We start from the raw sequence: 12,981 nt of genomic DNA, 5'->3' as shown, positions 1-12,981 counted from the left end.
TGTTTTTTTCACGAAGGAAAACGTCTCACACCTAAAATTATATTGAACTTAAAATTATAGGTTATTATTTCATGCCAATGAAAAGACGAATGTCCCTATTAAGATCACGCACATATGAACGGACGTGGAAGATGCATATACACATACATACTACGCACGAATACATGCATACACACATACATACATATGTATTATATATGTGTAGTATATATATATATATATATATATATATATATATATATATATATATATATATATATATGTATGTATATATATATATAAAACATTTGCAGACAACACTGGTTTGTAAACAGAACTTGTACTAATAAAGAAAAAAATTGGAAGCACCTGCATGATAAACCATACTTCAACTAGCAATTATAAAATCCCGGAAGAAAATTAAACACTGAACTTCCGGACATCTCAATATACTACAAACTGAAGGCAATTTCAGTTATCGGCATTCATCAAACCACAATGTGACAGAGACAATTTTGTTGTAGTTTTTTTTGTTTTTGCGCTAAGTATGAAATATAGCGCTAAAAACTTAATTGCAAAGGATTAGGAGAAAAATATAAAACAAAAACAGACGCAAAAAAGGAGATAAATAGAACAAAACATACGCAAAAAAAGCGATAAATAGAACAAAACACGCAAAAAAAACACACACACATTCACATCGAAATATTACAAGGATTCAGAGAATAAATTCAGAGAACCATTTAAAGTTGCTATAATATGGAAGAAAGTGAAAAAAATATAATACAATAACAGCGAGAGATAGAGAAACGAAGGAGAAGAAGGAGATTCTCAGGTGAGAGGAATCGTCAACCTTTGACCCCTCAAATCAGTAACGAGGGGGAAGGTTACAGTACGAGGGAAGGCAAGAGGAAGAGGGGGAAAGGTAAGAGGACGAGGGGAAGAGAGGGGGACGAGGGGAGCTTAGAATGAGGGGAGGAAAAGGGATTCACCCTCTCACCTCTCTGCCACTTCTGCACATTTAAATTCCCCTCAGCTATGGGTGCGCAATCGCCCCGAAGCTTAAAGGGGGAAAAAATGAAAAGATACAAAAGGTAGAGAGAGAGAGAGAGAGAGAGAGAGAGAGAGAGAGAGAGAGAGAGAGAGAGAGAGAGAGACTTTGTGCTCGCCAGCGGTGAAGTCGATTTGATCTCATTTTATTAAAATTATTTAATCTTTTAGCAATGTGATTTGACGTCAAAAAATAAATAAAAAGTTTCCAAAATAAATGACAGAAAATCGCGAAGGTCGCGGCTTATTTCATCTTCCGAAGACTTATTATACACAAGAGACCGATAATAATAACAGCCTTTAAACTTGAAAAATGGCGTGTGTATAATTATAGCAGAATTTATGAAAATTCCACCTTGGTTATCACGCATATCATAAATACACGCAAACATGAATGCGCACGTGCACTTACAATATATATATATCATATATATATATATATATATATATACATATATATATATATATTATATATATATGTTATATATATATATTATATATATATATATATGTATATATATATATATATATATATATATATATATAAACCAAAAATATATATGTATGCAGCTATATATATAAATATATATATATATATATATATATATATATAGATATATATATATATATATATATAATACATACATTACATAAGTCATATCACATTACCGTGATTCATTGTAGCTCGATATATATATACGATATATATATATATATATATAATATATATATATATATATATATATATATTAATATATATATAAATACAGAAGAGGCACAGCGTAAAAGTTATTACCTACATTGATTTACAAAAACACGTACAAACACACACAATCAACGCATGAAAATAATAAATATGCGGTACATAGCGAAAATAAAAATAAATAAATAGCATAACATAAAATAAAATACGTGGGTTGGCCAAACTGTAGTGCCGAAGAACAAGGAAAGTAAAAAAAAAATTAAAAAATAATAAATAAATAAACAATCGAAGGTTTGAGTACAATGCGGCCGAAAAGGAGGACAGAAACAAACCATCTCACTCGGAGGAGACAGTAAAAGCTGAGGGTAATGGATGTGTGGGCCACAGAGCCTCCGTGATTCGGTGTCCTGCCCCTTTTCCTAAATTCTATAGATCGATTCTGATGTGACATTACTGGCGCCAGTCAAACCGCTATTAGCATATTACTCACTTTTCTTTTTATATCCACATCCTCTATCTTATTTACCCATCGATTTCCGGTTCCCCTTTTCAAAATATTCCCATTTCGCTTCCTGCAATCGTCCATTTCGGAGACGTCATTTCATTAAAACGCAAATGAATCGTGTATTAATAAACTTAACCGGTAAATCATTCCGAATTCGTGTATTTTATAAGCTGAAAAGGCAAATCATTCCGAATTCGTGTATTAATGAATTTCAAAGGTAAATCAGTCCGAATTCGTGTATTAATATACTTAAAATGCGAATCATTCCGAATTAGTATACAAATGAACTTAAGAGGTAAATCATTCCGAATTCGTGTATTAATAAACTTGAAAAGTTAACCCTTCAAAATTCGTGTAAGAGTAAACTTGAATGACGAGTCATTCCGAATTCTTGTACGAGTAAACTCAAAAGGCAAATCATTCCGAATTCATGTATTACTAAAGCCAAAAGATAAACCACTGAGAATTCGTAGGTTAGTAAACTTAAACGGCAAATCATATAGAATTCGTGTATTAAAAAACTTAAAAAAGGCAAATCATGAGCTGAAATAAAGTAGGTACCTACACTACTCTCACCACCGTTATCAACGCTACTTGTTCCAAGCGATTAAGAACTGCCTTGCCAGATCGATCTCGTGCGGGTCATTCAATTCTCCGCTGTGAACCCCACTTAGAATTGACACTGATAAGTAATAACGCCGAAAACACTTATCTTTCGCCCGCCGGGAAAAATCGAAATGGAAAAAAACAGCAAAATACGTAAACAATTTCAATGCTGAATTTAACGACAAATTCATGCATCTATTAAAATATGATTCAACAGTATATTAAATATCAGTTAATCCAATTAAGAAGTCACTCGACAACAAGACCGCGTTTTCAGTTCACTGTTAAGCTTGCCTTTCATTCAGGTACTCGAGTAGAAAGATATAATTTTTTTAACTACTTCAAGTTCGAGGTAGTCATTTGCATGCATACACTCGTATGTATAGTAAGCCATTTCGCAACACGATGTATATATATATATATATATATAGATATTATATATATATATATATATATATATATATATATATATATACTATATATATATATATATATATATATGCTAATACAAATATACTTAGCATAAATACAAGTACATATGAAAAAAAAAAACACAAACACTGACAACACAATTCATGCCCCCCCAAAAAAAAAACACACACTTTGGGATGCATTTAATAACAAAGAAGAAAAGTCTTTTCAGTTACTTACTCGGCAGACTTCCGGCTAACAAATTATGTCCTCGCGGGCCTGCTAAAGCACAGGTGTAGTAGAAGAGCCACGTAAAAAGAGAAAGAGAGAGAGAGGAAAAAAAATAACTACGAACTTTGGCTGTGTGAAAGGCTCCCCTTTGCTAAAGCTGAGCAGACTGGTGGCACTTGAAGCGACTTAAGACGCCGTAAATACGCTCTCGCTCGATTTTCAAAAAATAAAAATAAAAAATTTTAAAAAAAATGAAAAAATAAAAAATAAAAATAAAAAATACAGGAGAGCCTCAGGTATCGAACTCGGTATAAAAATACAAAATCGCACGGGTGTCATATCGATGACGTCATGACGTCACTCTGTTTCCACAAGCGTGCTTGCAGCTTGTCATTCGAATGCTGACGGGAAATTACAAGAGCGATGAACGACTTTGATGATGATCTAATGCTCAGCTGAAAAGAGCAGTCACCAGCTTACTCATGGGGGGACTGTGTACCGGAAAAGTTGTATATAAAATAAAAATAAAAAAAGCACACAAAATTTGCTCTTGCGCTCAAGGAGGTCATTATTATACCATTAACGTCCCCCAATTGTTTTATTTCCCTCCCCCCCCTCTCTCTCTCTCTCTCTTGCAATTAAAACCAACCAAACTTCACGACCGGAGGCGGTTTACAGGATCACATATCAAATAAAAAAATGATCGCCTACCAAAAGAGAAAAAAAAACAATGCTCTTTAAACTATGGTAAGGCAAATGTGGAACTAATTATCAAGTGATCTGAGTAATTGTTCGTTGCGTGTGACTGATGGTGGCTGTGGTCATGCCGGGGAGGACCCACCTGCCAGGGTCGGTATGGGTGATGTTGAAGAAGAAGTAGAAGAAGGCGGAGGAGGAGGAGGACGGCGGCGGTAAGCGGCACGCGCCGGGCCAGGCTGCCGAAGACCAGCGAGTAAACATTCAGCCTACAATCAAGGGGAGGAGTCTGTCGGCGCTCCGCCCACTATCCCGTACATCACTCTGCAACTTCTTTGGCCCCGCCCACACGCACTCGAGCGTAACATCTGCTTCTTTCGAGTTGGAATTTGATTCAAAGGCAGTGGATTTGGGAGGTTCTGTCTACTCCACCTTTCTCGACAGAGGAACACATAGCTATTCCGAGGGTAAATCGAGCAAATCAACCAAATTTGAAGACAGGGCTCGGTTGAGACAGAATAAACCAAGAGAATCCGTCTACAGTTCCTGTCCCTGAACGGTCCAATGAGGCGATAGTTTAACATGACGTCACGCACGGGTACCCCCCAACAGAAGCGACAGCCAATGGGCGGAGGGCAAAGGAGAGGGGGCGGAGTCGTACACTGTCGCTGGATGTTAGCGCGCAAGTGTACTTCAGTTGTGAGTTTGTAGGCAGAGTCGCGGTCAGACTGTTTGCAAGTCTGATCAGACTTGCTGTGTAATGGCTACAACAACTTACATCGCTTCAAGTGCAGTGTGTTCTGATCCAGTCAGTGTGCCGGACTGTCTAACAATGAACATAGTGAACACTCAAGGGTATGGGCGTGAAGCCCACGAAATGAAGTATATGCCCCAACACCAAGCGCCCATGGCCCACAACCCATGGGTAGGTTTGCCTCCTTCAGACCCGAGTCACTGGGCCTCCATGCATCCACATCCACATCTCCATCAGGATATCAAGCCGCAGCCTTCAGAAATGGGTCTCCATCACCGTCCAGCCCACCATATGTCACATAGCTGGCAACCACCAGTGTCCTCGCCCTACAGTTTGTCTGCTGGTAACGGCGGCTCTCCGCTGGGACACCACGCAGCAGCCTACGCTATGAATGGTATGCTTCCCCCACAGATGCATCCTGGACACCTGAGAGACATCCACTGCGAGTCACCTGTCACCCCTGACCACCACGTTCATCACGAGGCCGAGGAAGAGACTCCAACCAGTGACGACCTCGAGGCTTTCGCCAAGTCCTTCAAGCAGAGAAGAATCAAACTGGGCTTCACGCAAGCCGACGTCGGCCTCGCCCTCGGGACCCTCTACGGCAACGTCTTCTCACAAACCACAATCTGTAGATTCGAGGCCCTACAGTTGTCCTTCAAAAACATGTGCAAGCTGAAACCTCTGCTGATGAAGTGGCTGGAGGAAGCCGACTCCACCACGGGCAGCCCAACGTCCATCGACAAGATCGCTGCCCAGGGAAGGAAACGCAAAAAGCGCACCTCCATAGAAGTGTCGGTGAAGGGGGCCCTCGAACAACACTTCCACAAACAACCCAAACCGTCGGCACAGGAGATCTCGACCCTCGCCGATACCCTTCAGCTGGAGAAGGAGGTGGTGCGAGTGTGGTTCTGCAACAGACGGCAGAAGGAGAAAAGGATGACGCCTCCCATGATGGGAGCAGGGCACGACGGTCCCCAAGGTGTCAACGGTACCCCACCGGGTCCAGGTCAACAGATAACGCCCACATCTGATTACGGACAACCCAGGTCAGTAGAACTTCCCCGTGAATTGAAGTATCCCACTTACACCCACCAGACGATGCACGGGTCTCCAACACACCTGCCTCCCCAGCATTCCCCGCCAGGTCCGTTACTCTCGCCGCAAATGCCCCCTCATAGCGTGGCGCCTCCGCACACGGCCTCCCACTGATGGTCGCTCAACCTGTGGCAGGAGCCAGCCTACTGACCAGCACCTACTGGAGGGAGCGTTGGTCGCTCCTATAAAGAATGACTCTTCCTGCCGCCCCTTCAAAAATTTAGCTCATGCCACAGGGAGCCCCGGGGGAGAGACGGACACAAAGTCAGAGCTTAAGACTCGGTAGCCACATGGCAAAGGCATCCGCAGAAGAAATGATAAAAGATAAGCAGCGCCCATTTGCCATTCCTACCGGTCCTCGTGGGTCCTCCCCAGGAACCATTGGTCCCTGGGTGAGGGGTTGGTGACTATTTAGGTACCCTTCCCCGCGAGGAGTGCATAGATTTGCCGTCAACCCCACTTTTGTTTCATCGAAGAAGAGGAAAAAATGTGTCCACTGTATGTGCGAGAAAGATGAAATGGGATACTTTTTCAGTGATAATAAACAAACTCATTTTATTTGAACTAACCTCTTCTTGTGTCGAGGACGTGTATAAAGAAAGAGAAAAGTGTTCCAGACATGAAAAGGGAAAATAAAAACATTCCATACTTCGCCAGACATTCCATAGAACGAAAAAAACAAAACGGTTTAGATAGACTCTCGCCAGAGCGCCATGTTTACATACAGATTCATTTTATCTGTTTTCCTCAGTGACGTGAAAGAGTAGTCGTGTCGAATTAAACAGTTAAACTGAGCTTCATATATTTCCATGTGAAAAATTATGTAGCGGTTGCGTCGACTCTTGATTCCTTTTGTGTGTGAGTGTGTGTGTGCGTGTGTGTGTGTGTGTGCAGCGTCTTTTGAACATTTCCTCCAGCGGTAGAACGATGATGGGTGGCATGGGGGTTGCTTTTGGGCGTCCCAGCGCTTGGGCGCTCAGCCCACAACACACCTGTGCGGGCGGCCCCACAACCCACGCCCACCTGTCAAGAAGTATTCCGACGCTATCGAAGGCTTGTCTGTCTGTCGTTGTGGGTGTTGTCCGTCCGTCCGTGGTGGTGTCGCCGCTCAGCAGCCCCCTGTACCCCGCCCCCCTCTTAAACGCACCACCACCACCACCACCATCATCATCATCTTCATCATCATCATCTTCTTCTTCTTCTTCTTCTTCATCATCACCGCTAAACAGCATCCATCATCTCCCCAGGTAGGCCACAACCTGTATAACATCCTCTTGAGCCTCCACCACTTCCAACGCCGCTGCCGGACTTTTATTGCTAGAAATATTAATCATAATAATAATCACAGTCAATATCAACACCACAGCAACTTTTACATTACAGCTAAATAAATCAATCGATCAATATTCAAGTGCAAGAGCGCTGCTGCTGATGATGATGATCAGTTCGAAACAGAGTCGTGATGACGTCGATATACCTTCCTTTTTTTTTCTTCTTTTTTTTATTGTCGATTTTTCCAGTCGAAGAAAATGATGATGGTAGAAGTGGTGAGAGCGAGAGAGGAGGAGGAGGAGGAGGAGGATAATATGAGCGAGTGCGAGAAGATAAACAAACAACTGGTGAGTGTTGTTGTCGTTGTTGTGTGTGTGGGTGTGGGAGGCCGCCCGCCTGTCCGCACGCCCGCCCGCCACCCGCCGCCCGCCGCCGCCGTGTACATAGTCATCCCCTTGTAAATACTCGAAGAGAGAAAGAAGAAAAAAAGAAGCTAAAAAGAAACTGTGGCGGTGGATGCCCCGTCAGGCAGCGCCGCACTTGTGATACGTCTCCCGAGGTGAATTTGTAATAATAATAATTTCATTGTACTATATGTATCATTCATATTTAGATTAACCCCCGGAATTTATTTAGTTTGTGTTGGCTGTTTCCCCCGCTGATATGCTAACGTCGGAGTGGACTGGTGATGTGTGGTGATGTAGTGGTGTACATATTTAAGTGAGAAATAAATAAGATAATTATTAATAATCATAAAAACCAACAAGCAGCCTCCGTTCCGTGTCGCTGTGGCTACCGCTGGATTCCAATAACGTGGACTGCGTGTCGTGTCGTGGAAAGGATTCAAGAAAGAAAGCCGCCCGCTCGCTCGCTCGCTCCCTTCGCCCAAAATCACTGTCATCCTCCTCAGCGGTAGCCGGGCGGTGGCTTCGTCGTCCGGTGATTCCCACTACGACTTATATATCGGTAAACTCTTGACAGCGTTCCCAGCCTACGAAAATGGATCCAAGACCTGAAAACGAAGAAAAAGAAAAAGAAATAACCGGGACATATTTTTTTTTCTTAAATGAGCGCCAGTATAAATAAATAAATAAATAAATAAATAACAGTTTAGAAATGACAGCAAAATAATATCAGGTATAATAATAAATAATACTTTGCGCCTAAAATCATAATAAAAATAACAATCATTGCGCGATGTCTCCCCTTCTGCGGGAGGCGGGTACCACCGCCCTTGTGTTCTCCCCTTATTGTCCCCACGATCACCGCTGTGCAGTCCCGTATAGGTTCTCGCTCCCACCCCTGGTCTCCCCTACTTCGAGTTTCGTGGCCCACGACGTCTCAACCCATATTGCTTTAACCCACGGCGGCGACATCCGGTACCTGTTGGACCGCAACAAGCAATCTGTCCACTTCGCTGTCCAAGGAAGTGAGCGGGGGTCTTCACCGCTGTTCCATTTACCTTTTAAGAATGACAGCAGAAGCGTCGTCGACCCGCGGTGTCAGCGTAGGTACCGGGTGCCGCCTTTCGGAAGAAGAACCTCCTCTTCGTCATCAATCTGCGCTGGTGCCCGTATAGGTCCTGTGTGCACGTATACATACATACATACATACATGCAGGCGGTGATCGGGCCGCTGGTGGTGGGGATTGACCCTATGCATCTGCACAGTCGGGGGTTGTGAACGGGGCGGAGGAGAAAAAGGAAATAAAAAAAAAATGAGGAAAGATTAAATGAACCGGAATATTTATATATAGACCCCACTCAACTTCCAAACCGCCTGTGTGGGTAGCAAGAAGATGAATTCCAGAAAAGAAAATAGAAATGAAAAATAAGAGAAATGCAAAAAATGAAAGATTGGCGCCGTGCTCAACGTCTCATCACCCCGTCTGTGTTTGTTCATTAATGTTCTGAATGTCTGTATGAGGCTCTATAGTAACGTAGGTGATACGTGATCCTGAAATATTACCTCACTGTCAAATCACGCCTAAAAATAATACCGCTATTACTGTTGTATTACTACTACCATTACTACTATCATGTAGGCCCCCCTCCTATACAATCCTTCCCTCCCTCCCCCACCCCCTTAATCTACCAATCCTTCACGGGTAAAGATAAAAAAAAATATACAGAAATTCCTTACGAAAATTTACTCTTAGTAAAAAACCACAATGATTTTCATGCATTCATAACGAAATAATAAAGAAAGAGACTTTTTACACTGTGGACATTTCTTTGCTTTTTTGTCAGAGTACAAAGGATCACGTGAGACAGGATAATCTTAATATCCACTTTAAGAATAATTTGAAAAAAAAATCTGTAGTCAAGAAATGTACATAACCTTGTATTAAACTTATTATGAATAATAAAAGAAAGATTTGTCTATACTGTGGGTTTAATTTGATACCAGACACGACCTAAAATTCTGATTTAGATCCAGAAATATGAATCGAAAAGATGCTATGCATTATTTTCCAGAAATAAAAAAACATCAACCAAAATTTTTATAAGTAAGAAAAAAAGTCACATTTAATTTACGGCAGAAAACAATCGATTTGAAATTCTTACAACGGAAGAAAAAAATATAAGGAAAGGAAAAATTGGCTTATATAGAAAAATCTATTATAATTACATTTCTATAATTGCAAATGTTTTGCTTTATTATTCACTTTGATTATTATTACTATGAAATAATGTCCTACTGGTACGAATGTAAAAACATCTGTTGGTTTAAAATATATGTAAAATGTTTTAATATGTAACTAATATCGTTATCTATTTGAGATTCTGTTATTTTATTCTGTATGTAAAAACAGCATATTACATATGTATGTGTATATTCGTATTTACGGAGAAAGACAATATATTTACAAGTGTGAATTGTGTGTATAATGTGTATGTGCAATAATTAATATTAAAATCATCTATAATAATCCAAATAAGCATTTCCCTAATAAAACTATCATTTAAAAATTATATTGTATGTCTATGTTCGCACTGCAAGCATACTCATTTTACAATACAAATGATCACACACTTTTACAAAACACATGCTGCATAGGTATTGTTCACATACTGACTACATATGCATTTAGTTCTAGCTGCAACTCAGGATCAGTATTTGTTAAGCGTACGCTTCCAAAAATTATTTTGATCATGTATGTGTGTACAACAAACTGAAGGTATAATTATGGTTTTTGTTATGATTATATGTATATATATATATATATATATATATATATATATATTATATATTATATATATTATATATATAGATAGATAGTGTAGATATATAGACTATATATAGAACTATATATATGATATATATATATATATATATATATATATATATATATATATATATATATATATATATATATATATATATATATATATATATATATCTATAGATATATATATATATATATATATATATATATATATATATATATATATATATATATATATATATATATATATATATAACTTATATATCATATATATATATATATCTATATATATATATATATATATATATATATATCTATAGATATATATATATATATATATATATATATATATATATATATATATATATATAATTTATACATATATAAATATATAAAATGTTTATGTGAAAATTATTTTGCTGTGATGCTGCAATATTTGTATAAACCCTGGTAGAAGTTGGGGAATCTATTTGAAATCTCATTTGTTATTTAATTGTAAAGTTTGAAATGAAGTACGAAACGTGAAATATATACAGCCACACACAATGTAAATATAGGTATAATGTATAAATATAAAATTTATATCAAGATAATTATATATATATATATATATATATATATATATATATATATATATATATATATATATATATATATATATAATATATATATATATAATATATAATGTTGTGGTGTATGTGCGTAGGAGACCACTAACACCCTGTAGTTAAGCATGACAGCAAATGCTCTAAGAGATACAAATCAAGTCCTGCATAATATGCAATTCAACCAGTACTACTTTGCGTCACACCTTTCTGGCCAAAATTTCTGAATTTTCCAGATTTCAGTATCCAAGATTTTTCTCTTCCATATTTCATGTTGAGTGATCAATTTCGACTTCCTGTCTTTCAAGCAGTCACTGGCTTTAAATTTCATTAAATTTATACTTGCTACTCTTTTACACTATAATCCGTGGCATTAATATATTGTAAAATAAAATTTTTTACTTCTTGCACATCAAAGTTTTTGCCATATGAATCTTATCGCTCAACATATTACAACTTCCGTCTAATAATGATATTTGCGGTGCAAGAATTAAATTACATACAAGTACATCGTAATAACAAACCATAACGCTATTTATTTACGCTAATATCTCTTTTCCTCTAACAGTCGTTCTCTCTTCTGAAAATAAGATATCACTTACTGCCACGTAAATCCATTAAACCTGGAACAAGGGCGGAATTGCTACGGACAAAATTTCTATGGCAACAGCTGTCTCATAGTATACAAAAGTACACACACACACACTATATATGTATATGTATAGATATATATTATATGATAGATATATAAGATATAATAGATATATATATATATATAGATATAAATATACCATATAAATGAAATAAATATATTATAGATAGATATATATATTAGTATAATAGAATAGATTTATCTAGTTAGTTTATATATAATATACATGTAAATGAAATATATAATATACATAGTATAAATAGAAATATATATAATATAGATAGATATATATATATATATATATATAGATAATATAATACACATGTAAATGAAATATATATATATATATATATATATATATATATATATATATATATATATATATACTTTTCAGGTGCTATACATATATGAGTATAGTGTGATTTTGGTTTTAGTCATTTCCATCTGTTCCCCACAATTTATTTTTGCATAAATATAAGATTGAAGCTGTTTCCCGATCAACGTTCCCCGCAAATTTTCGCCGCGGGTACATGATTCGAGCAATGAACAATAATGGTGTAATATTAACATATTCTTTTATTCTTTCATCTTCTTGTATTTGATGTTCGCTGCCAAAAGTTAGAAATCACGTCGGCGCTCAATTGCAATACTCAAACGTAGAGAGAAACTCGTAAGATTTAATATAGCAAATAAAAATGCATCTTCCCCTTTTCATCTTTCTTTGAGCGTAATGAATTTTTAGATTTCTCCCATTTACCTATTAAAGATTAGACTCCTACCAAGAGAGGGATTTGTATCATTTCAAGAAGGACCAGACTGAACTTGTGTTATTCGCTTTTCATGCAATCCCCCGATATTGTTATTAAAATTACAAATTCATTGCGTATTACTAAGAGACTTGACGAATTTAGAACTGGACCCCAAACTTGTAAGGACGGTGAGGAGAGTATTGGAAAACATTAGCTTTCTTATCTGACCGTCTCTGTAAATGCATAAGAATAACATTACACTTGAATGAATGACGTGTTACTAGTGAATTTTGACTTCAATTCATTTGCAGGCGCCTTAATTACAAAATCCTAAGGATGGAGGATAAATAGATAAAAACGGTTGGTATTTACAACTAAATAAGCATTGTTGACACTTGCGATATTGTTTTTGATATGAATCACGAGAGAAAATATACTACT

The 12,981-nt window shown here is 37.5% G+C and overlaps 2 protein-coding genes across 3 annotated transcripts in view; one reads left to right on the top strand and one right to left on the bottom strand.

Moving 5' to 3' along the window:
- LOC135197942 (uncharacterized) overlaps positions 1-4,469 on the bottom strand; it is a 121,268-nt gene extending 116,799 nt beyond the window's left edge. Inside the window, exon 1 of one of the 2 annotated variants that reach the window (XM_064225223.1) lies at positions 4,327-4,469. The gene's annotated coding sequence lies outside the window, so the exon portion shown is untranslated. The other variant, XM_064225224.1, reaches the window with a different exon arrangement.
- Positions 4,470-4,868: 399 nt separating this feature from the next.
- On the top strand, positions 4,869-9,691 carry LOC135197941 (silk gland factor 3-like). The gene has a single exon (XM_064225222.1). The coding sequence runs from the start codon at positions 4,942-4,944 to the stop codon at positions 6,145-6,147; it is 1,206 nt and encodes a 401-aa protein (XP_064081292.1). The 5' UTR covers positions 4,869-4,941; the 3' UTR covers positions 6,148-9,691.
- The last annotated feature ends 3,290 nt before the right edge of the window (positions 9,692-12,981 follow it).

Source organism: Macrobrachium nipponense, chromosome 21 (assembly GCF_015104395.2).
Source record: "Macrobrachium nipponense isolate FS-2020 chromosome 21, ASM1510439v2, whole genome shotgun sequence".
Taxonomy (NCBI): Eukaryota; Metazoa; Arthropoda; class Malacostraca; order Decapoda; family Palaemonidae; genus Macrobrachium; species Macrobrachium nipponense.
This window is presented reverse-complemented; position numbering and strand designations above follow the sequence as displayed.